Genomic DNA, 26,428 nt, shown 5'->3' with positions numbered 1-26,428 from the left:
TGTTTCCCCCTTGTGTGTGTTTTTTTTTTTTTGTATATGTGTATTTTTACACATATGGGACCATGGCTAATTATGTTTACAATACCGGTAATAATTTTTGGGGTTAGGCTAATTTACAGTAATGTCCCTAATGCAGTAAAATATAACCTTTACTGCTAAACTGTTACTGACTACTTTTTTGTCTAATCTACATTCCATATAGTATAACGAAGTGGATTACAGTAAAAATGAACTGACTAATAAAACAACAGATGTTACTGTAAAATGTCTGTTGTTTGCTGGGAGAGAGTACAAAATTACATGTAATACTTTTCTGTATTGCCATCAAATGTTAGTTTTTGTTTACAGTGGTTGTGCAGTGATTGACTATGTTCATCTCAAATAGAGAATCTGTGCTATTGTTTGAAAGAATGATTGGATACTGAACAAGGTTTGCTGTGTTTTAACAAAGTTGGTGTATAATGAGAAAACTTTGTTTGCATTGTGTAATGCAGATTTGGCATTTAGTTACTGTAAATGAAAAAGGAATTTAGCGTTGAAGCATAAGTAAACAGTTTTGGGACAGATATACGCTTTTGTAAGTCAGCTCTTTTGTTGTGCTGATCTGTAAGGCAGTTGTGTCAAATGATCTAAGAGTTTGGAGAATGTAATTTCGGTTTCAAGAAATGAACCAAACCAATTGAGAAAAACTGTAAGAAAATGGGCTTTTAAACAGGATATTAACTATTTGGCTATTTGTGTGAGGTAAATGTGTTGCTATGTTTAGAGTTTTGAAAATGTATCTCAATTATTGGGAAACGCATATTAGCAGTCGTAAAAAACTGCAAATGACTGAGCATGCTTGTCTGCATTTCTTCATATTAATTTACATATTTACACACATTACAGTGAACACTGTAAAATCAACAAATGTTGAACAGGTATAATACAAGGGAAAAAGCACAGATGTGAAATGAATAGAAAAAGTGCAATTTCAGTGAGGTGTGTCAAGAGTGTGAGGTGTGTGTGTCTGGGTGCATGTATGTGTGATGTGAGGGTAATATGGTGAGGGTATATCAAAGGACTTGCTCTGAGAGAACATTGTGTGTGTGTGTGTGTGTGTGTGTGTGTGTGTGTGTGTGTGTGTGGGTGTGAGAGAGATGGAGAGAGGCGGGAGGGTTTGTCTGGTAAATACTAATTTGCTCTATGACAACAGCAAAGTGTGTGTGTGTGTGTGTGTGTGTGTGTGTGTGTGTGTGTGTGATTAAGAAAGATACTACATAGGAGAAGCATATTAACTTAAAAGTATACTTTAGCCATTATATAAATTATAAACATACATTAGTGTTTATTTCTATAGATAATACTCAATTTCAATAGACTTGCATAATTCAGGATTCTCAGCTTTCAGCTCACTGCATGTTGGCATTTCTGGATGCACTTTATTTGAGGGATTTGTTCATGATTGCAGTGATAATTCCATTCAGTTTATTCCGCACCCCAATAAAAAGTTGTAAAGGAGTAAATAAACTGACATCATCTGAAGACGTTGCCTGACTCAGTAATGAAACCCTGTGAGGTGAGCTGAGGAGTCCTTCTCTTCAGCTCACCTCATAGGTTTTCATTACTGAGTCAGGTAACGTCTTCAGATGATATCAGTTTATTTACTCCTTTACAACTTTTTTATAGTGCGCATAGCAGAACCACTGAGGACTCTGGACAATTTAGATAGGTTGTGCAAAGAGGAATGGACAAAGATCCCCCTTCCTGTATTCTACCATCTTCTCAAGAGTTATAGGAGATTAAGTGCGGTCTTGTTGGCAAAAGGAGGTTGTACAAAGTACTAACACCAGGGGTGCCAATAATTGTGGGACAAATGATTTAATTCAAAGTACTTATTTCTGAATGTGATTTTTATACCACCCAATAAAGGCTATTGAATTAAAGTTTATTTAATTTATTAGAAACCAAAGTTGCTCTTAACTGTTGCCCCTAAAGATAAAAAAATGTGAAAGTTCACAAAATTTGCCACAAGATGGTGGTCAAGCTTAATCGAAATCTCCTCAACCAAGGGTCACTTGTCTTCCAGACATTTTCATTTGTATTGTTCATGAAGTTTTAGGTTTAAAAATACATACATTGGAATGGAAACATGGAACTCAAAACGTAAAATTGAATGAACAGTCGAATATTTTGGCCAACATAATTTCTTATGTACAATAATGTAATTTAGTAAGCTTTCTCTGTTGTTAAACAGTTCTTGATGGACATTTGAAGGTAACACCACCAAAATTAATAGATAACCAGTGAGAATGCCCTTAACCAGAATAATTCTCAGTGAACACCACATAACATTTATTTTATCTGAAGAACTCACAGACAAATCTGAAAGGTTTGTATCCATTTTAAACTGAGCCTTGAATGCATTTAATCCCACTGGTTAATTTGAAACTACAGACGAAGGTAGCCGCTACTTACCTTTATAGTACATTCTCAACTATAGAATTGAAACTAAAGGTAAAAAGGTATTGATTGTACATTATTATGGAAGTTGAAAACTGCAAGTCATAACGGCGCGTGACTGCTCCAAGTGATGTCAAGGCAATTGCTAGTTTTGTAGTGAAACAATTAGGTGGCTCTTAAAAGAGCCTTTGGGTATCTTAATCTGAGCGGTCAGTTTAAGCACGTTCTCCACGAATGCGGCGGGCCAGCTGGATGTCCTTGGGCATGATGGTGACTCTCTTGGCGTGGATGGCGCACAAGTTCGTGTCCTCGAACAGGCCAACCAGGTATGCCTCACTAGCCTCCTGCAGGGCCATGACGGCAGAACTCTGGAATCGGAGATCGGTCTTGAAATCCTGAGCGATTTCTCTCACCAGGCGCTGGAAAGGCAACTTGCGGATGAGCAACTCGGTAGACTTTTGATAACGACGAATCTCCCTCAGCGCGACAGTACCGGGCCTGTAACGATGAGGTTTCTTTACGCCGCCGGTGGCTGGGGCGCTCTTGCGGGCAGCCTTAGTGGCGAGTTGCTTCCTCGGGGCTTTGCCACCGGTGGATTTACGGGCGGTCTGCTTGGTTCTTGCCATAACGATAGAACTTTAGCCTTCAACGACAAGGAAAAAGAATAAGGCGAAGTGAAGACGGCGTCTTTTCAAGCCCTAAACGATGACCAGCGCTCAATGGACGTCTTCAATATGAACGCCATCCATTGGACAGTCGAGTGTGCGTCACTTCACGACAATTGGCCCATAATCTAGCGCGCACGTTAAAGAAAAAAGCCAATAAGCCTACTTTTCAGGCGGGTTCACGGCAAAAATCATGTTGGCTTGCGAAGCAGTCAACATACTGTTCTCCCTATTTTTTTTTCTTATTATTATTATTCTATTCCACTTTTCGGTAAATTTCACAGGTCGCAGTTTTTGAGCTAGAACCTTGAAAATTGACAGGATCACAGATCTCATTGGGAAGAAGTGTGCTTGTGCTTTTGGGACATGTCGGATATACGGTGTCCTCAGAACAGCGCTCCAAAGTTGACTTTTTCCCATAGAGAATGAATGGCGGAATGTTCAGAACTGAACATTCCGTAAGGGAGATCCCCACAGGCTCACGCAACACACGCACAGAACCTCTTCTCTCCCTCAGTCCCTGCAGCAGTATTGACTGTATAACTGAACAACAACTCAATTTAACTAACCCACAACCAATTACCCCTCAACAGTAATTGCCCCATAGCAGTAATTGCCCCACCACAGGTAAATACCCCCTCAAAAAAAAAAAAAAAACACATCTAAACAAGCTTTTACCAGGAACTACACAGTAATCTTAATAGCCATCAACAACAATAACCCCAACAGGTCAATAACCCCTCAATATCAACTACCCCACAGCCAATTACTCCTCAGCAGTAATTGCCCCAAACAGCTAAACTACCCCTTAACCGCAACATAATTTAACAATGATAACATTAAAACAGCCTTTAACATTAGGTCATCAATATTCAAACAATTCAGCTGCTTTGCAAGCCAACATAAAGTTTGTTCACAAACTTTGCCTATCTAGTTTTGTTTGGAGTTTTCTGGCCTTTAATTACTAGCGTCTGATTATATCCCGTTAGCCCACATAAATTCATTTATGTGTACATGTAACAGCACGCTTTCATTTGAAGCAGCTGGGAGTATAACATTTTAGTTTTTTATTTTTATTATTTGTTTTTTCTTTATAGTGTGTAAAGAAGAGAGCTTAGTTAATTTATGCTTACGCATGTATAGTTAATCATAACTCTTAATGTTATTTAATTTGTTTATATTTAAGATTTTTCTATTTAAAAATTTCTATTCTATTGCACCAAGAGGGGGAGAGGGCTGTAAACCAATTTCGTTGTGCAATGTACAAGTACAATGTGTAACGACAAAGGTCGATTTAATTTCAATTAGTAAACGCTCTTATCCAGAGCGATTTACAGAGTGCTTTCCCTCTCTTCACATAACACATCCTAGATAGGATAGGCCAGAATGCAAGATATCCTTGAACCAGACAACTAAACTGAAACCAATGCCATTACTTAGTACTTAAATTAAACAATATCGTGGCTGTGTGCGTGAAAGTGTTTAATAGTCATACAATGGTCAAGATGGAAAGACGCAAATGGGAATGATTTGAAAAGTTGCACTTCATAAGTTAATGTGGGTGGCTCTTAAAAGAGCCGTTGGATTGACTGTAGTAGAGAAGGGAAATTTACTTGGCTTTGACAGTCTTCTCGGTTTTCTTAGGCAGCAAAACAGCCTGAATGTTGGGCAGTACGCCACCCTGAGCGATGGTCACTCCTCCCAACAGCTTGTTCAACTCCTCGTCGTTACGCACGGCGAGCTGAAGATGACGAGGAATGATACGAGTCTTCTTGTTGTCACGGGCGGCGTTACCGGCCAACTCGAGAATCTCAGCAGTCAGATACTCCAGCACGGCAGCCAAGTAGACCGGAGCACCAGCACCGACACGCTCAGCATAGTTGCCTTTGCGCAGAAGCCTGTGTACACGGCCCACTGGAAACTGCAGTCCAGCGCGGGACGAGCGAGTCTTGGCCTTAGCCCTTGCCTTTCCACCGGTTTTCCCTCTGCCGCTCATATTTTTATCAACAGTACTGTGTGACCAAGGCTGAAATAAAGAAAACGCGCTCAGCGCGCTTAAAATATAGGAAAAATAGCTGCTCTCCTATTGGCCAAAGAAAGCATGACGAATATCCAATGGCGAAGCAGTCGACATCCAAAGCCAGCTTCCATTCCCTTCCCCATACATTTGGATGATCTTGGCATTTAGCTCCGCCTCCTGCAGTGCCTCTAGTGGCTTCAAGCAAGTCCTTTAGAGCAGAACACAAAGTGCTTTACAGGATTTACAAGGTTAACAATACTATGGGTCCAAATCCCAGACAAATATCACAAATCTCAGACCAGCTGCTTGAATTTAAGTGCGGACTAAAACGTGCGAAAAGATTCGAAACATATCGAAACTGCGTGACGTAACGAACCCCGGTTTTGGAACAGTCACGTGACTTTCCCCTTTTGATGTGGACTTCAGTTTGATTTCAGGACGATTCAGTTCGATTCCGCGTTTCGAGTTTGACGTCACTACCTCACTGTCATTTTAAACCACTCTTCCTTAATCCAAGACTTTTAATATTTAATATTTTTAACATGATGGGATGTTGCAATGCTCAAATATTGATTAATCACAAAACATAATTTAAAAAAGGAAAAATCCCAGAACTATGGCTGGGGCGGAATTAATAGACGCTACCCCGTCGCGATACAGTGATGGAGCAACGATAGGAGGTCCGTGTGAGAGGAGGGGTTGTTTCTGGCCAGTAATAAGTTGCCATCCCCGCAGAGGGGCGGGCGTGTTCAAATTAGCATACCAGAGTCTAAATAAACGATGTGCTCTTGTGCAGTTTTTTATTCCGTTGTTCGTTTTTCTACAACTACAATGCCTGAGCCTGCGAAGTCTGCCCCAAAGAAGGGATCCAAGAAAGCCGTGACCAAGACGGCGGCTAAAGGAGGCAAGAAGCGCAGAAAGACCAGGAAGGAGAGCTACGCTATCTACGTGTACAAAGTCCTGAAGCAGGTCCATCCTGATACCGGTATTTCTTCCAAGGCGATGGGAATCATGAATTCCTTCGTGAACGACATCTTCGAGCGCATCGCTGGTGAGGCTTCTCGTCTCGCCCACTACAACAAGCGCTCTACCATCACCTCCAGGGAGATCCAGACCGCTGTGCGCCTGCTGCTTCCTGGTGAACTGGCCAAACACGCCGTGTCTGAGGGCACCAAGGCCGTCACCAAGTACACCAGCTCCAAGTAAAGCGCGATAACGTCGCTTTAAAAAACCCAACGGCTCTTTTAAGAGCCACCCACACTTTCGCCACAAGAGTTTCCATATTATAATTGTACATGCGGGATGCTGACCAAGACATAGTTTGTAATATCCATTTGGCGCCGTTTTTATCTTGCCAACTATTGTAATCTTCATTGCCCGTGGTGACTATTAAGTAGAATAGAGTTTATTGGCTTTTTGTTGTTGTAGTAGGATTTTTTGTCTACAATGGCGTGTTAGTTGTACTCTAGGTTATTTTGCTCCAGAATACAGGCGCATCTCAGTAAATTACAATATCATCAAAGTAATTGGGCTTCCATAACACCTCAGCAGTGCTACAGACAGGCTGATCACCTCCATGCCACGCTGCATTCAGTAGGCCACCATTTCTGAGTTCGTTATTTTCAGTTGGTCTAATGTTCTAATTTTCTGAGATAATAATTTTAGGTATTTGTTGACTGTAAGCCATAATCATCGACATTAACAGAAATAAACACTTGAAATAGATCACCCTGTTTGTGATTAATGTGTTTAAATTTTGTATTACTGAAATTGATTAACTTTTTGATGATATAATTTACTGAGATGCACCTGTATTAGTTTGTCTATCTCACTGCTGTAGGCTGACTCATCCCCACCAGAGATTAGGTATCACCAAACCTCAAGAGTTTGGCTGCCTCATGGAGGCACAGCTGTTAGTGTAGAAGTAGAAGAGTCGGGTGGTCCAGGGGTCAGACCAGAGACCGTATGATCACGGCGGACACGGAAAAGAAAAACTAGCCAAATGCTAAAACTAGAGCACATTTCTTAATCACAAGATTTCTTTTTGTTTTAGATTAATTGCATTAAAAATATAGGGCCAATTTAAATTTTAATATCTTTGGACTGGCTTGTTCAAATTTGACAATTAAGGCATCTTTTTTGCTGTATTGTGCTGCATCTAATAAACCATTTATTATTATATTACACAGGTCAACAAAAAAAAATTTTACTGGTGTCCAAAATATTTTAGTGAATTTGGGGTATTTTTGGGGTGCTGATTCTGAATATGCTATCAGTTTTGCCAGATTGGCTCAAGTTTTTGAGATTTCTGGTATCTTATTTATAGCACTTGTTGGTAAATGCGACGCATCATCTCATTAATTTCTTGGGATTAGTACTTGAACTGAGCAGTTCTCAATATAGTTTTTTGTTAATTAGTGTTCTAAAAGTTTGTTCATAGCTTGATTTTTGCACTAACTTTATGTTGTTGTCTGTTTTCCAGTGAAAAGCATGAACTCATCAAGAAGAAGTTGTCTTAACGATCCAGACACATTCTGTTACATTTGTGGTGAATATACACTGCAAAAACATAGAAGAAACATAACAGACTTCATAAAAAAAGTGTATTTGGCCTATTTTAAATAAAATAAAATAAAATAAAGTTAATGCGCGTGTAGCAAATTACGTCTTTTTTTTTACACATTTCACGAAAAATCTCAAAAACTTGAGCCAATCTGGCAAAACTGATGACATATTCAGAATCAGCACCCCAAAGTTACCCTAAATTCGTTGAAATATCTTTGGCCCCAAAAATGCTGTTGACCTGTGTTATATTTAAAATGTGATTAAGTAAGTTGGGGCAGTCAAGGCCTGGTGGTAGGGAACTGGTCTTGTGACCGGAGGGTCGTGGGTTCGATTCCCAGACCTGAGGCCATGACTGAGGTGCCCTTGAGCAAGGCACCTAACCCCAACTGCTCCCCGGGCTAGGGCTGCCCACCGCTCTGGGCACGTGTGATCAACTGCCCCTAATAATCACAAATGTGTGTGTGTGTGTGTGTGCGTGTGTTCTAACTGCACAGATGGGTTAAACGCGGAGGATAAATTTTTATTGCTGTGTAAAAATCACAATTGACAAAATATGGCACACTTTTTTTTATGTTGAAAAAAATGTCCAACTGACTATTTAAAGTTCACATCTGCAGAACAAGACATTGAGGTGTTGTATAAAGACATTTTTGACGTTTTACAAAAGTAAAAGGTTTTAATACTGCTGTCGAGAGTTTTGATAGTTTTGCTGTTGAGCGCCTTCACGTTTGAGTGTCTGGTATTAGATGTCAATCAACGCAGCTATTAACTGTCAATCACCTTATCGCCACACCCCTTTAAGTAACACTTAATAACTTCTATAAAATCTGTTTATCGTAGAGAAAAACACTTGGAGAGATACTAATGCAATGGGGTGTTAACAAACTCCTCCATCTCCTCCTCCTAATCAAACTCCTCCATCTGGCCCTGTCCTGAGTGTCCTCCACTGGCACACCATCCACTCTCATATCCTCTACCACTGCATCCATAAACATCCTCTTAGGTCTACCTCTCCTCCTCTTGCCTGGAACTTCCATCCTCAAGACCCTCCTACCAATATACCTCTCCTCCCTCCTCTGTACATGTCCAAACCATCTCAATCTCACTTCTCTAACTTTATCTCCAAAACATGCTACATGTGCTGATCCTCTAATAAACTCATTTCTGATCCTATCCTTCCTCGTCACTCCAAATGAGAATCTCAACATCTTCATCTCAGACACCTCCATCTCCCTCACCTGTCTCTTTGTCAGTGCCACTGTCTCCAGTCCATACAACATAGCAGGTCTCACGACTGTTCAAGAGATCTTTCCTTTCATTCTAGCCGACACCCTTCTATCACAGATCACCCCAGACACTTTATGCCATCCACACCACCCTGCCTGCACTCTATTCTTTACCTCCCTTTCACTTTCCATTACTCTGTACCCTCGACCCTAAGTAGGTAAACTCGTCAACCTTCACTAAATCAATTCCTTGTAACTGGACCTGTCCGTCTGCCCTCTCATTCACACACATGTACTCTGTTTTACTCCTGCTCACTTTCATTCCCCTGCTCTCCAAAGCATATCTCCATCTTTCCAAGCTCACCTCCACCTGCTCCCTACTCTCACTACAGATCACAATGTCATCAGCAAACATCATAGTCCAAGGGGACTCCTGCCTAACCTCGTCCGTCAGTCTGTCCATGAGAATTGCGAATAGGAAGGGACTTACGGCTGATCCCTGATGTAGTCCTACCCCCACTTTAAACCCATCTGTCATTCCTACCGCACATATCACTGCTGTCAAACTGTTCTCATACATATCCTGCACCACCCTCACATACTTTTCTGCTACTCCTGACTTTCTCATACAATACAACAGCTCCTGTCTCAGTACTCTATCATAAGCATTCTCTAAGTCAACAAACACACAATGTAACTCCTTCTGTCCTTCCCTCTGTCCTCCCCGCAAACATAGCATCTGTGGTAAACTTAGCTGCATGAAACCATACTGCTGCTCACAGATCTCTACCTCTCCTCTAAGCCTAGCTTCCACTATTCTTTCCCAGATTTTCAGGCTGTGACTGATCAACTTTATTCCCCTGTAATTACTACAGCTCTGAACGTCGCCCTTATTCTTGAAAATCTGCACCATTATGCTTCGTCTCCACTCCTCAGGCATCTTCTCACCTTCCAAGATTCTGTTAAATAACCCAGTCAAAAACTCCACTGCTGTCTCTCTCAAACATTTCCATGCCTCCACTGGAATATCATCTGGTCCAACTGCCTTACCACACTTCATTCTCTGAATTGCAGCCCTTACTTCCTCCTTGCTCACCTGGGGCACTTACTGATTCACAACCTCTACCTCTTCTAACCTTCATCTAACAGAGAGGCTCTATATAATATATAATATATATAGCCCATCATCTTGAAAATTTGCTTGTATTGGCGAGCTCGGTGCTAATGGCAAATAAATATTACAATCTGTAAATAAGATGGTAAATTATTGTGTCTTCTTCAAATTCTTACGTCTGAGCGAACAGAAGAATCTAATTCAGTGATATAGGCCAATAGAGAGGAAAATCGTCTTCTATCAACTGACAGATTTCTGAGGCGAGTTCAAATTCAGCTGAAATGAGTGAAATGTTTTCAGTGGTGGCTGCTGGTCATTCAAAGAGGGGAAGCTCATTGTCAGCTTAAATAAAAAAAAATGTCAGTTTATTTATAAATAAATTCTGCCATCCATTAATTTTCAAGAAAATGTCCTGTGACTATCATACCAAGCAGGCATCTTTTCCAGGAACCTGACCAGTGTCCTTTCATTGGCAAGCAGAGGCTGCTTAGCCGGCCTTGGCCCAATGTGCTGAAGTTGTAAGACTTAAACTTTCTTAAACAGGAGAAGTTCCTTTCTACACCCACAGATGTAGCTCCAATTGTTGTCACTAACGTTAACAGTTTGTACTAGTTAGGCATTGCACTGTCCAACTCCATGTCAATTTGGAAAAACTGAGAAATCACATAGCTTTCCCCTGTTACCCTGCTAGTCCTGATCTAAATACTGGACTTGAACTTCAAACCTCAGTCTCCCTTAATCAAAGTATAGGCCAAAACTTTTCAGGACACTCTGGAATGCCTTCTCATGTCATCAAACTTCCCTGGATTGACAAATTCTTCTTTGAAACTTTCCAATTTGAGAAATCACAGAGGTATCAGCTACATGGAATAATCAAGGATGAGATTATGATGAGATTTAAACATTGAATTTTACCCACACTATCGATATTCCTTGCCATGCCCAACTTTCTGTCAATGTTCACTACATCAGTTGTTTCATGCACCTGCGATTCAAAAATGTGTGCAGCCTGAATTTCATCTCTACTCTCTTCAGAAACAGTGACTGCAAGAGCAGAGATCTAGTCATTTTAGACAGAATGAGACAATTCCAGACATCAGCAGTGTTTTCTGTGTGGCCAGGACAAAGTTCCTTTTAAGATGTTTCTGTGAACTCCCTGTAATTTCCCTTGTTCAATGATTCACTACTGTCATCATGATTGCTCTTGTTTGCCAATCAAGGAAGTTATATCAATAAGGTGATTTAAGAAGCCCCTGTTTTGTTTGACTTTCATTATGTTTTGCCACATGAATGCGGGCACCTTCATTAATTGCATGTTCAACCCTGACCCTGCCCATGCAACTTAACCTTGCACATGCACTCACCTGTGCTTTGCCCTTTTTCATGGCTTTTATATGCCTGGTCAAATTTAGACATATCCCAAAACCCAATGTTGACCAGACAAAACATGATCCCTGCTATGCATGACCAAGAGTTCATTTTCTTTATCACAGCAATTCCAGTCAGTCAGCTAACTCCATCATACATGGAGAGCTGAAAATATCCATTACTTTTCCCTACTTTTGCATCAAATCATAGATTAAAGTCTTGGGTGTTGATGTGCCATGCTGTTTAATTCTAAGTTTCTCTTTATAAGGAAAACTATCAAATGGCTTTGCCAAAAAAGCCCCTAGCTGGTTCACTTCGACCAAACCAACAGTATGAATGTTTGAATGAACAAAACGATAAACTCGAACAAGGAAATGAAATTATGTTCAACTGAAACAAGTAAATACTATGAGTGTGTATTACACAATGAACAAAGGAGATGGTCAAGTATTTTTTTGCCAAGCTAATACCATAAAAAGTGTTGCAGCTCGTCTTTTGACTTCTCTTACAAAATCTTCAATGGGATTGAGTTCCCAGTTGTTACATGGTGTATATCTCAAAATAGCCATCAATCAAAATGGAATTCAGAGATTAGTTTCAACAGTTCCCAGTGATCCGTGTACACAGGCTTCTGAATTGAAACCAGAATCTATCATTTCACAGTCTGCAGATATACAAGAAACACGAGTTCTCATGAGCTCCAAAGTAAAGCTACTCACATTGTGAGCAATATTCTAATCTAAAGCCTGTCTTCTTAGTGATACACATCTTTTACGGCGACGGCACAGCAGTAAAACGGCAAAAAGACCAAATTTTTCTTCATTTGTCAGACTATCTAATCCAGCCATTTTGTTTTGGTCTACCCTATCCTCAGTACCACGTGACACTGAAGTGTCATGTGACGCCAAGCGAGCTTCCACTTGGCTGGTGACGAAATGTTGCTGAGCCAAATTGCTCAGGCGAGCGCACATGGTGAGATTTCAGGCACGCGTGCCTGAAAATATCAAACACGTTAGATAAATGTCTCACAGGCACGAGAGGCAGAAAATGTTGTCTCAAGCGTGCGCACACAGTAAGCAATTAGCTGAGCAAACGGGCATGCGTGACCATTTCCTCAGCTTGTTGCTCACTGTGTGCGGGGGACTTAACCAACTGAGGGCGTACTCACACTAGGCTCTGTGATCCGGGCCCGGGCACGGTTGCCTGCCGAAGCACGGTTCGTTTGGCTAGTGTGAGCGCTCCAACCGTGCCCGGGCCCGGATCAGTTAACCGTGCTCGGGCCCGCTTTGAAGAGGTGGGCCAGGGCACGATTCATGTGGACTCGGGCACGGTTCGCTTCTAGTGTGAGCGCTATCCGTGCCCGGGCCCGCTTGGTGCCTCGTCTGATTGGTTCATTTCGCTGGAACTCAAACATGACATCAGTGATGCGACGCTCACGTTAAACAGTCATAGCGGCAAAGCGATTAGCAGACAATCGTTGTGTTAAATTATCGATAAATCTGTGCTTGCACCGTGTTTCTGCACTCCCAAAACGACTCCAAAAATACAATAAAAAGAGAATCGTGAACTCTATAGTGTTGTGCGAGCGCGCTTTTTTCCAAATAAAGCGGCGTTGTGATGACGTAAGCGTGCTCGGGCCGGGTTGCTGAAGCGAGTGTGAGTGCAGGCCAGCGGGGGAGTGGGGAGGGGGGATAACCGGGCCCCAGCACGGAACGAGCAAACCGTGCCTAGTGTGAGTACGCCCTGAGTCTGTAAAAGATTTCCTAAAAAAAACAACATGCATGCAGTGTTCCTGTCCTTCTCTTAGAACAATCAATTACAACAAACAATGGACAACAAACAATGACATAGACAAAACTATACAAATCTATAAGCCCGTACACATGGTACACATTGTACACATGAGCCCACCAAACCAGGCAGTGCTCTGTATGTACCTTTCATCCAGCTAGGGTTAGAGCAATATGATTTCTCTGTGTTTTCTTTATAGCTGTTTGTCACACATCCATGTTACCTTGACTGAGCATGGAAATATCACCTATCCAAGTGTTGCATCAGAAAAACACTCATGGTCACAACACTGTTTGGTGCAGCTCAGGACGTCATGGTGTGTGACAGTGTGGCCTGAGACGTTGAGAGCAAGCAAGAAGTTGAAGGAAAATGTCTCACAAAGACCAAGATTCACTCATTTGGAAAACAGTTTCACTGATGGTGGAGAGTCAGAATGACGCTGTGACTTTGATGCTTTCAGAAAGCCAAGATGATGATGTTCAAATAAACGGTAATAATGACAACTGATACTGAACAAGAGGAGAGTAAAGATGTGAAGAACTGCTTCAAACTGACTGGATTATAACCACACAGCCAATAATGGACTGTATGGATACAGGGATGTTAACAGTTTTTCAGTGGCCAGTGCATGTTTAAACAGGCTTTTACCTCAGCAAGCTCTCTATTGTAGATCAACTTACAGAAGTTTTTATAATAATAACATTTGTTTTATAGTGGAAGTTCCTTAAATGTGACCTTGACCTTAAAAAACCTTTACTTTTCTACTGATTATTGCATGGCATTGAGCTCTGCAGTTTACAGATATCACTTTATCAAGAACATTTATTTCTTATTACAGTGAAGGTGCCTTCTTTCAACCACAAATCTGACCATTTCATGTGCTGTATTTTCAGTATTTCAGAGACATGGTTAATAACTATTTGATAATTTTATGAATTAAACCACAGTAGACTTTCTGTCCCAGCAAGGACATGACAACTAATTTATATGCTGTGTGTATGTGTATATAGTGGTGCATGACGGATTGTGCACACTTTTGTTTTTTTTTTTGTTTGATCTGGTTCTCTTAATCTATTTTAGGACTTCTGTGACAATCTGATTAAGTTGTAGGTCAAATTTATGCATAAATATAGAAATTTCTAAATAGTTAATAAAGATTTCACTTTTCTGGGAGAATCCTCTGTTTAAGTGTTTCAGGTAATTTTACTGTCTGCATCAATAACTGTGATCAAATGTATTGGATTTATGAAAAGTTGCTCAGAAAGTAAAATCAAAGTTTATTTCTGACATACTGCACATAGTAGTATATGGTACAACCAGCAGTGGAATGTGTTGACCACTGCCCACTCACATGAAACACTAGCTCCACACTACAGTCATTCGAGCCCTACTGCAGACCAGCTCTCCCATCTGCATGTGTCTGACGTTCCCTGTTGGTGGGTCAGACTTCCTAACTGACAGAAATCGAGCATTTGAAACTTGGAAAACGTGTCTGACTCCCAGACCATCAGGGCTCACTCCATACAAAGCCCTGTCCTTTCTCCCCTACTCTTCTACACAAACTCCTGAGGTTTGCTGATACCACCCTCACTAGTCTAATCTCTGGTGGGGATGAGTCAGCCTACAGCAGGGAGATACAGACTAATACAGGTGCATCTCAGTAAATTACATCATCAAAAAGTTAATCAATTTCAGTAATTAAATGCAAAAAATTAAACGCATATATTATATAGATTCATCACAAATAGGGTGATCTATTTCAAGTGTTTATTTCTGTTAATGTTGATGATTACGGTTTACAGCCAACAAATATCTAAACTTCTCAGAAAATTAGAATATTAGACCAACTGAAAGTAATGATTAATTCAGAAATGCTGGCCTACTAAATGCAGCGTGGCATGGAGGCGATCAGCCTGGGTCACTGCTGGTGTTATGGAAGCACAGATTGCTTTGATGATATTCTAACTTACTGAGACGCACCTGTAGTCTGGAGGAAAATAATCTAGAGTTCAGCTAGCACGCCAATGTAGACAAACAATCCTACAACTACAAAAAGGCGAGTTCTAATCTATTTAAAAGTAATCACCATGGAGAATGGAGATTACCATAATTGGCAAGATAAAAGTGGCGCCAAATGGGAATTTCAAACAGTTTTGGTCGTCGTGCCAATTGGGATATGGAAACTCTTTTAGCGAAAGTGTGGGTGGCTCTTAAAAGAGCCGTTGGGTTTTTTAAAGCGACGTTATCGCGCTTTACTTGGAGCTGGTGTACTTGGTGACGGCCTTTGTGCCCTCAGACACGGCGTGTTTGGCCAGTTCACCAGGAAGCAGCAGGCGCACAGCGGTCTGGATCTCCCTGGAGGTGATGGTAGAGCGCTTGTTGTAGTGGGCGAGACGAGAAGCCTCACCAGCGATGCGCTCGAAGATGTCGTTCACGAAGGAATTCATGATTCCCATCGCCTTGGAAGAAATACCGGTATCAGGGTGGACCTGCTTCAGGACTTTGTACACGTAGATAGCGTAGCTCTCCTTCCTGGTCTTTCTGCGCTTCTTGCCTCCTTTAGCCGCCGTCTTGGTCACGGCTTTCTTGGATCCCTTCTTAGGCGCGGACTTCGCAGGCTCAGGCATTGTAGTTGTAGAAAAACGAACAACAGAATGAAAATTAACGCGAGAGCACTTCGTTTATTTAGACTCTGGTATGCTAATTAGAACACGGCTGCCCCACTGTGGGGATGGCAAATTATTATTGGCCAGAAACAACCCCCCCCTCACACGGACCTCCTATCGTTGCTCCGTCACTGTATTGCGACGGGGTAGCGTCTATTAATCCCGCCCCAACCATACAGTTCTTGGATTTTTCTTTTTAAAATTATGTTTTGTGATTAATCAATATTTGAGCATTGCAACATGCCATCAGCATGTTAAAAATATTAAATATTAAAAGTCTTGGATTTTCCGCGTCCCTTCTTGGAAAGAACGCACAGAAAGCTAGGCTATGCTAGCTACGTCACTGTTTCTCATTCGATTTGTCATATCGCACTTTTCTACTCATTTAAGGAAGCGTGGTTTAAAATGACAGTGAGGTAGTGACGTCAAACGCGGAATCGAACTGAATCATCCTGAAATCGAACTGAAGTCCATATCAAAGGGGAAAGTCACGTTACTGTTCCAAAAACGGGGTTCGTTACGTCACGCAGTTTCGATACGTTTCGAATCTTTTCGCACGTTTTAGTCCGCACTTAAGTTCAAGCAGCTGGTCTGAGATTTGTGATATTTGTCTGGGATTTGGACCCATAGTATTGTTAACCTTGTAAATCCTGTAAAGCGCTTTGTGACAACATGTGTTGTGAAAAGCGCTATACAAATATATTTGGATTAGACAAGCATGTCTCTACCTTGCCATGTAAAATTAATGTCAGCTATATCAATCCGCTGACTATCAGTTAAAAATACATCTTAATGACATAATTGAAACAACCCTGTTCTCTGCAAAATTATGTTATGACTATAAAATTATTTATTTAAGGACACAATATGCTATGGGGGAATATTTAATGTCATTTAAATAATTTAAAAACATTACTTCTCTTTCTGTTAAGAAAAAGTTGTGGATTTAGGCTCTGGTTGCCCAGTAGATGTCACTGTGGCGTGTGATTCAAACGTTTCGCTAGATCCAATCATTTTCCGAATCAATTGGTTCATTTGATTCCATCTCTCAAAAGCCCTACTTTTGCCATCACTACAGTGAGGTATTTAAACTGAGTTTAATAGCCCTTTGTCAGTATTTCATTCAACATTTGTAGGTACGAAGACACGGAACAACTCTTTAACAGATTATATGGGTGGCTCTGAAAAGAGCCGTTGTTTTTCGTCTTTAGTTCAGGGTTTAACCTCCGAAACCGTACAGAGTACGTCCCTGGCGTTTCAGAGCATAAACTACATCCATAGCGGTGACGGTCTTTCTCTTGGCATGCTCGGTGTAGGTAACCGCGTCTCTGATCACGTTCTCCAGGAACACTTTGAGAACACCACGGGTCTCCTCGTAAATCAGACCGGAGATACGCTTTACACCGCCACGACGAGCCAGACGGCGGATAGCAGGCTTAGTAATGCCCTGGATGTTATCACGGAGAACCTTGCGATGACGCTTAGCGCCTCCTTTCCCAAGTCCTTTACCACCCTTTCTTTTTTTTTTTTTTTTTTTTTTTTTTTTTTTTTTTTTACTTTTTTTTTTTTATTGAAGAAAAATATCAGATACAAAAACAATACACGATATACTCAACCATACATAACATTACAAAATTATTATATCACCACATATCACTTGTACAGCAAATTATTATTATTTTATAGCAACAGGGAATTCCACAGTGTAGGGTTTTTAAATATAATATTTAAAGATCTTGTCCTTTTTAATATAATATTTTTCAAAACTTGCTTACCTGGTACAAATTGCTGATCGATCGTCATGCGAGTTCTAGTTTTCCACAATTGATATTTAGTGACACAAACAATGAACCAATAAAATTCATGAAATGTAACGGGTACAGATTGATCAAAAAGTCTATATGCCACAGATTTTAAGTTAATATCAATTTTTAGACCAATGTCCTTCATCATGTCCCACACTTCACAAGATCGATGACATTCCATCAAAAAATGATCTAAAGTTTCTTCTTCATTACAGTTTAACATTGGACATTGTACAGTTTTAACAAAACAACTCCATCGAACTACAGCTCTAACAGGTAACCTTCTTACAGCAATTAACCAGGCATTATCTCTCATCTTTTCAGGTAAATTTTGATTAAAAAGGTTTTTAATACAAAACCTATTTTCATCACAAGAAAGAGTTTTAAAATTTATTTCATGTGCATAATCTTTTGCTATTATTAAATTATATATTTTATTATTTGAGTCATGTAACCAATCTATTTTATCATTTTCATAGCGGTTGACAAAATCACTAAAAATTAATTTATAATATGGAATCTTATCTCTTACTTTACCTTTAAATTTTTGTTTCCAGTTTGTGATGTTACCAATCCACATTACCTGTCTGTCAATTCCACTAGCTATGATTTTACACGTCGCTATTTTAATCTTTAAAGAAACGTCTAAAGCCCCCAAACCACCTAAAACCTTACTTTTATAAATATACTTACGTTTTGTAACTTCTCTATTTGTATTCCACAAAAATTTTACACAAAGTTTATTAACAATTTTACACCACTTTTCTGTGGGAGGAAAAACACATGAGAGAAAAATAATTTTTGCTAAAATGTATGTTTTAATAATATTAATCCTTGCTTTATAACTCAATTTGCTGTATGTCCATTTTTTTAACTCTTCTGAAATTAGTTCTTCTTTTTTCTCCCAATTTCTATTTATACAATCATTATTCCCAAAATACACACCTAAAATTTTTATTTCCTCTTTTTCCTGAACTTCAATGTTAAACTTCTCTCTGTGATCGCCTATCCAGACACATTCTGATTTCAATAAGTTCAATTCAGCACCAGACACTTTACCATATAATTTAAAATAATCCATGACTATTTCAAACTCTTGTTTTGTTTTTACTATAACAGTGATGTCATCTGCATATGCTGTAATTTTAACTATATTTCCATTTAAATTAACACCTTTAATTCTATTATCATTTTTTATTTTTTTTATTAGAGGACTCTTCCAGACATAGTTGAGCTTCTTTCACCACTTAATGAACAGTGACGCTCTAACGCCTAGCGCGCCGATATTATTCTGCTCTAAAGGACCTGCTTGAAGACAATAGAGCACTGGAGGAGGCGGAGCCAAATGCCAAGATCATCCAAATGCCTCCAGCGCCACATTTAGAACACAGAGAAAGAAAACAACAGTTTAAGCTCAACAAAACCCGGCCTATTACTACTGCTACTAATAACGTGCTGGACACTGCAATGTCGGTGCTGGAGGCCACGGAGAATGGTGAGTGTATTGTGATTTCACAGTTTTACTAGGCTCGTAAAAGACGTAATATGAACGCATCTGTTGCAAACCCAGGAATTTAGAGCTGTGCTTGTAGTTAATGTTACCACCACAGTCACTACTGTACAATAGCTAGCTCTTAGCCACAGCGTGGAGCCTTGCTAGTTAGCTGTAGCCATAAACAAAGCATGACCACGGATGACGTGCTACACATTTTGTGCAGTTACGCTATATCGTTGCTTTCACGGGAATGCTTGTGTTTAACATTTGTTATTTTTTACGTTCAAGATTCCCCTTCCACTGACGAGGCGAGCACCTCTTTGGAACCTCCCGCCTCCCCCGCATCATCTGTGTCATACACGGAACCAGCGGTCTCTACACCGGCTAGATCCCAAACGCCTGTCCGGCGGCCCTATACAGGTGAGGAACACAAAAACATGTGAAGCACCGGAGTAGCATGAGTACCGCATTTCAGTTTTACTAATCAACCCCCATTACCCTCTTTTTTTGTCAAGGCAAGCGAAAAAGGACCCAGACGTACCTGGATATCGGCACATATCTTCTGGAGATGCAGGCACAGGATGTGCGGATGCACGAGCAGCGTGAGGAGCACATCCAGCTGCTGCTCCGTGATTGTCGCGAGGCCCGGCAACAAGAAGCCGAACTGAGGAGAGCGGAGTTGGCGGAAACGATTTCCTTCAACCGGGCTTTCCTCGGGCTGCTTGGCGAACTTGTGAACACCATGCGAGACAGACGCCAGTAAAAGCACACAAAATGTGAAGTGCAGGACAACTAGATTAAAGACTTCTTTCTTTCCAACAGCTATCAGACTCTTAAATAGCTGACCTTTGCACATGATTGTTTACAGGTAAACATACAACTGCTTACACTTTGTTTTGCACATTTTGTTCATACCTGACCACCAACTGCACATTGTAAATAATTTTATTTCAGGGTGTTTTATATATATTTTTTTATTATTATTAGTAGTACTTGTTGAAACTTTGTACTTTTTGTACTTGTCAAGCGTATCTCTTTTTTTACAGTTTATCTACGCCTATTACACTTCTTTACACCATTACAAATCTTTTCTCTTTTTTATTATAATGGCTCAGTGTGAGCAGACTGTACTTAAACATTTCACTGCAAGTTGTACTTACTGTGTATTACTATGCATGTGATCAGTAAAAGTTTGATTTCATTTGATTGTATGACTGATGCCTTTTTATGCAGGGTGTGTTCAGCCTGTTTGAGTAATACCAAATTATATTACCAATAATTAGAGCAACCACATACAATAATGGTATGTGTTAAGGGGCATCATGTTGTTTTAATTGTCTTAACATCAGCAGCGGATAATGAGTTTGACAATCACAGCTTTATTGCTTTGTGTATGTGACACAGGCAATGGCAACAATTGAACTGTTATGACATATATTGCATCAGTCCATTGCGAGCATCTCTACCATCACACTCCTCCACACCCTGTGCCATCGCTGCCACTGGCTGGCACATCCCATGTAGTGTCATGTCTCTCCATAACTTTCACACAAATTATGCAGATTTACCCACATGCATGTAAGTTTCCTCGTCTGTGGGCATGTCCGAGTTGGTAGGCTGTCGCTCACCCTGGATGGTTACAATGTTGTGTAATACCATATGCCATTATTATGTGGCACACCCTCTCAGGGGTAACTCTGAGCCCCTTTCAGGCAATGGAACCTGGCCTCGAGGATTCCAAGGGTCATTTAAATTCTTGCCCTGCTTTTGCTGTGGGCCTAATTGTAGCGGGACTTTGGTCCAGGTGCAGGGTCTGAATAGGGAGTCATAAGGTAGGCTCTATAGGACAGGCAGGGATACCCTCTGTCTCCATGAAGGAGGCTGTCATAGTGTCCTATATCGCATCTAGGGTTTGCAATGATTTAACTATTACATTGCATGAACAACTAGCAAAACTACCACAGGCCTACTCTGTTCAGATTTGTTGTACAGTGTGGAATCATACACGGATCCTGGCCATCTGGCTTCAACATTTGTGATGAGGTGGGAAGCATCACATGATTTTGATGGGGAGAAAGGTCAGTTACAATAGCTATGTTATTTTTGTTACCATTAAAGATAAGTACATTATTCAATAAAGGATTATAAAGGTTAGTACCTGTACCATGGGTTAAAGTTCTCCGTCACTACGACGGATTTCCGTCATTTGATTTTTTTGGGGAAAAAATCCGTCAAATCATAATAAACAACACACGCGCGTGCTATCTGTTTTGTGGCCGAAATATGATTCTCACTGGCGCTCATCAGCGCTGGATGGATGACGGCGGTGTCATTTAATTGACTTGCGGTTCATTCCGCCTTCAGATTTGCGGATGTTACGTAGAAAAGTTTTTACCCCCCTCCTGCCTGGCGTGATCGTATAGCGCGCGACTCTGTACACCTGCGCGAACGGCGGAGGCTACTTGCTGCGTCACATTCTTTTTGCAGTGTAGTCCGAAGCAATATGTGGTAGTATAAAGAAACACCCCTCAAAACAGGGGAACGAACATTTACCTGACCAATTGTAATGTTGCATTAGTGCTGGAATTTAGGCTAAAGTACTTTAAAATGCTTGAAAATGTAACTACTTCGTTTCACAACAAATATCTGTCTGACTGAACAGTTATTACGTTAACAAATACGAGCCTCTTGTAATTCCAGGACGAAACATGAGAGAACGTGAAGACGTTAAGATTGGGCGTTTTGAAAATAAACCACCATTAAATAATGTGATAAAAAGCCAATTATTTCGAGTCATTTCGAGTATATGTATAAATATTTAACTTAAATTTAACGTTGAGAACGCGTTGAAATGGACCTTGAAAGTGACGTACAAGTGCTTTAATTCCACCTTATAAAGGTGTATGAACCCGGCAAACATGACTTGGTTCACTGCGCTGAAGCGCTGTGCGCGCGAAGTTACAAAACTGCGAGGCTCTCGCGCACGGGTGGAGCCACCGCGATTACGTCATTTTCGGCGTGCGGACCCTCGCGCTGCTCACGCCACTCGTGCTGCGTCAAGTATAAAGGCTTAAACCAGGCTTAACATGGATGGTGTTGTTCTGTTTGTATTTAAAAGCTCTATCCAGTGGTGTTAATTTTTTGTAACATACCTACTTAAAGCATGTAATCTTACGGCTTATGTTTTTGCGATGGTGAATCTGATAAAAACAAGAGAGCTTCATACCTCTCACCAGGATTCACTAAATTTGACTTGATCTTTAAATAATTTTCTGGAAGAGGACCCCCAGATAACTCCATTATATAAACATTTATGTACATTTATTGCTCAGGTGTTCATTCTCTCTTCTCTCCTTACACAGGCTGTTTAGATAAATATACTTTATAAATGTGTTTATTGTGTAGAATTAGGCAAAAGAGGCCGTGTCCCAACTACACTACATTTTCAGTAATTGCTGGCATTGTCTTTTGCCAGGAAAAATTTTTCAGTCAAATGAAAATTTCTTGCTTTAACCCATGACCTGTACATTAATGCTATGGATGGGTTTTTTGTTTATGTAATCGCCTTCATGTTCTAATGGTGCTGTAATTGGTAGCATATGTAGGCAAGGGAGTAGCAGTTAATTCTGGGCCCTGTACACTCTTAATGTCAGTGGGCCCCTATAAATGCCAGAAAATGAGGCACATGAGCAAAATGGGCCCCTCTCCCTACTCGGGCCCTGGGTAGCCAGGTCCACTTTTCCCCCCACTACCACGCCCATGTATGTAGGTTCCATCAATGCAGCCAATCACTCTAGGGAATCCTTAAAATGTAAATGGAATGAAGTTTGTTATATATTGCTTCTCCTTTGCTTAATTTCTTTATTGTCCGTGTGAATTAGAGACAAACCAACAATGCTGTGGAATTCCTCTTTGATGTCCATAGCTGGCTTATTCTCAGGAAACACCACAAAACTGGGCACTAGTCATTTTAATGCCAGAAATAATTTACAGACCGACATACAGTAGCTTTGCTGACAGATTCCGCATCTCCTCTAAAAAGAAAAGGTCCACTAGCAAAAAAACGAAGATGTATAACAATCTGGAGAGAATTTAGGGCTGATCCACGATGTGTAATATTTTAAATGTGACGCTTAATAATGTTACTAATGTAAGTAATGGATTGTGCTGAAAAACGATAACGGTCATTAAAAAATAATCCGAAAATGATAGTAGGCCTATGTCTATTCGGGGTTTTATAAGGTGTTCCCGACGAAGAACTCAGCGAATAAACTGAGCTTCAATATCCACATGATCTTCGAGGAAAGGACACGTCATGATGACGTTCAGGTCCAAGTTAACCTGTTAGCGAGCAGGTTAGCTTTAGAGCATAAGTTGCTATAGTAACTGACTCAGGTTCTCTCTAAGCTCGGTTTCTGGAACGGAAAACCTCGAGTTTCCGTGAACTCTGAGTTAACTTAAACGGTTTTCTCGCTTAGCCCGCTTCTTGGAATACCCCCCTGGTGCATTAAATCTTAAGCACATTCTCTACCTTACACTCATTTAGAAATTCTTAAACACACATTTGCAAAACATTAAACACAGTTCATAACTTAAGACACAATATTCAAAACTGAAAACCATGTGTTTAATTTGTAAAACACTGCCACACAACTGCTACACTCACCTACCAAAATCCATAACCAGTTCTCACTGGTTACAAGTTTATATAATTCTTAGATATCAAATCTTTAAATATCTTTAGGTATCAAAGCCTAATCCCCATAAAGAGGCCACATGTTGCAACTCTTGGTTTGCACATCAATGGAGTCCAATACGGCATAGAGATGATGATGAAGAGGATGAGAATGAGGAAGAGCAATATGGATGAGCAACCATAACGGATGAGATCAAAGTCACTTTGGTTGACCATGTGGTCAAACGTGCCTTGGGTTTTCTGGAGGTAAAGGATCCAGCCTAATATGTTCTGCTACACTGTCACCATCAGCAACATCCATTCAGTGACTCTTGGCCAGTGACATTGTGACACAACTGCGCTATGAATTTTGCGCAATTATGCTCTGCAATCCACTCACTGATTGTCCAGTGTCCTGTGCCACTGTGCCATTATACATATTTCATACTGTAGTTCAATACAGTAATGAACATCATAGGACACCGTGCCATTGTCATTCCCTGGCAGCATAGCAGCATCATCACAATGTGTGCAGCCATTTGCCAGAATGCTGGTGTTCATCATCATGCCACTGATGGTCCCTACAACACTGTGCACATCATAACCTTCCTCAACACAGAGCACAACATACTCATTGTCCATCATTAGGGGGATGAAGCAGAAAAGTTTGCTCCGGGCTGGTCAGGTACAAAATGGTTCACTGAACGACTTTCCACTGCTGTTGAGTTCTTTTTGGCATGGAGGTGATTACCAACCCCACTGATGCTAATTAATTCAGCAGGTTATGAAGGAAGCTTGAGGCAATTTTGTCTTTTTGTTTTTCCAGTTTTTGTCATTTTTGTGTTCCATGTGTTTACAATATATACAGCATGTTGCTGTAGAGTTCATGCAAAACCAAAAAAAAACCTTCCCCTTGTAAATGTTTTACTTCATCGTGTAAATGTAATGAATATGCAGAAATAACCTCTATATTTGTGAATATTCATGTATATGAGACCTCATACAGACCTTTATAGCAGACTACAAACTGAAGACTCAAACACATGGTAGTAATGTTTTCCATTTGTCACATCAGTGTGTGTTTGGATGCAATAATATGGTTTTGGCAAGAGTTGCAAGAGCTTTGGTCAATGTGTTTGCTTTTTCCAAAAGTGTGAGATGTTTTTTTCTGTTGTGTGTGTGGCATTGGCTGCTGTGTTTAAGTTTGGACAAAAAGAGGCATACGTTCAGAAATTTGCAGGTCTTAGCATCTGCAAAAAACTGTAATCCAGCAGAATATTTCATGACTGGTAGTGTTGGTGTCTGGCTCTTGTACTTCCGATTCAGCTGGCTTCCATTTTCAGGACTTGCCTCACTGTTTGTTATTCTGCTATGGCTGCTTTCTTGTGGCCTCCTCATGATTCCTATTTGAGTGTGGAATTAGAAGGTATTTGTAATTGCCAATCTATCACTTTCTATCCCCTTGGTTCTGGCTACCTTCCCTTAACTTGTCACCATTCATCCACACTTTCCCAGTTGGAATTATATTGTGATATAGCAGTACACCTTATTGAGATGGATCAGTGAGTTGAAATGTCATTCAGCTGTGGCATACAGCTTACTGTCATCCATGCAAAGGAGGTTGCTGATTGTTGCCCTGCAGCTGGTATCTTTAGCCATTCTTATTGATCATTTCACTGAGGGGGTTCAGGCCTATGCAGAACAGTAATAGAGACAGAACATTTCATATGTAAATGCCATGTGTATACATACACAGAGGCAGTGAGCGGGATATCAGCATACAGTCGGCCCCTTTCCCTTTCTCCTTGCCTGTTTCCTGTCAAATCATTGACCAAAAAATCTCTGTTTAGAATGATAAATTATTCAAAGTTCTGTAAAATCATATGCCAGGTAAGAAAACAATCCAGTGCACATCGCTTTGTAAATGATATGATCTGAACGGTGAATTCAAACTGACAATAATTTAGTTTTCTTGTACTTATTAAGTAACTTGGGGACAATAATCAAGCTAATGATATAATCTAAACCATGAGAATGGGGTGGCGAACGTAAATTCGAACATAAATTTCAACACAGTGTCGTAAAATGTTGCAAATAAAATGTTATTTATTTTTTCGGCGGTTTATCGAATATTTATTATTATTTATGGGGAGATGGGTCGGTACAAATTCATTAAAGGGTCGGTTCTGGCCTGCGGGCCGCCAGTTGAATAGCCCTGCTGTAGAGTGTATATAAAATACTACATGTAAATGATTGGCCAAAATTTTATCATTAGTACAGATGATTAAGAAAGAGTCTACATAGGAGAAGCATATTAACTTAAAAGTATACTTTAGCCATTATATAAATTATAAACATATATTTGTGTTGTTCTTTCTATAGATAACTCTTCATTTCAATAGACTTACATAATTCAGGATTCTCAGCTTTCAGCTCGCTGCATGTCGGCATTTCTGGTCGCACTTTATTTGATCTTTGTTGGATTTGTTCATGATTGCAGTGAAAATGCCCTTCAGTTTATTCCGCACCCCAATAAAAAGTTGTAAAGGAGTAAATAATCTGACATCATCTGAAAACGTTGCCTGACTCAGTAATG

General features: G+C 40.4%; 5 protein-coding genes across 5 annotated transcripts; 2 read left to right on the top strand and 3 right to left on the bottom strand.

Moving 5' to 3' along the window:
• Positions 1-2,575: 2,575 nt before the first annotated feature.
• LOC143484341 (histone H3) lies at positions 2,576-3,068 on the bottom strand. The gene has a single exon (XM_076983027.1). It carries the CDS (start codon positions 3,066-3,068, stop codon positions 2,658-2,660), a length of 411 nt encoding a protein of 136 aa, XP_076839142.1. The 3' UTR covers positions 2,576-2,657.
• Positions 3,069-4,683: 1,615 nt separating this feature from the next.
• LOC143484489 (histone H2A) lies at positions 4,684-5,103 on the bottom strand. Its single transcript, XM_076983226.1, has one exon. It carries the CDS (start codon positions 5,101-5,103, stop codon positions 4,717-4,719), a length of 387 nt encoding a protein of 128 aa, XP_076839341.1. The 3' UTR covers positions 4,684-4,716.
• Positions 5,104-5,958: 855 nt separating this feature from the next.
• On the top strand, positions 5,959-7,788 carry LOC143484503 (histone H2B 1/2-like). The gene is made up of 2 exons (XM_076983247.1): positions 5,959-6,329; positions 7,610-7,788. Exons 1-2 carry the CDS (start codon positions 5,959-5,961, stop codon positions 7,644-7,646), a joined length of 408 nt encoding a protein of 135 aa, XP_076839362.1. The 3' UTR covers positions 7,647-7,788.
• Positions 7,789-15,074: 7,286 nt separating this feature from the next.
• Positions 15,075-15,818, bottom strand: LOC143484280 (histone H2B 1/2). Its single transcript, XM_076982930.1, has one exon. The coding sequence runs from the start codon at positions 15,816-15,818 to the stop codon at positions 15,444-15,446; it is 375 nt and encodes a 124-aa protein (XP_076839045.1). The 3' UTR covers positions 15,075-15,443.
• A 3,080-nt stretch (positions 15,819-18,898) lies between these two features.
• LOC143484352 (uncharacterized) lies at positions 18,899-20,322 on the top strand. Its single transcript, XM_076983042.1, has 3 exons — positions 18,899-19,157; positions 19,446-19,577; positions 19,673-20,322. The coding sequence occupies exons 1-3, from the start codon at positions 19,025-19,027 to the stop codon at positions 19,918-19,920; spliced, it is 513 nt and encodes a 170-aa protein (XP_076839157.1). The 5' UTR covers positions 18,899-19,024; the 3' UTR covers positions 19,921-20,322.
• The last annotated feature ends 6,106 nt before the right edge of the window (positions 20,323-26,428 follow it).

This window comes from Brachyhypopomus gauderio, chromosome 20 (assembly GCF_052324685.1).
Source record: "Brachyhypopomus gauderio isolate BG-103 chromosome 20, BGAUD_0.2, whole genome shotgun sequence".
NCBI classification, from domain to species: Eukaryota; Metazoa; Chordata; class Actinopteri; order Gymnotiformes; family Hypopomidae; genus Brachyhypopomus; species Brachyhypopomus gauderio.
This window is presented reverse-complemented; position numbering and strand designations above follow the sequence as displayed.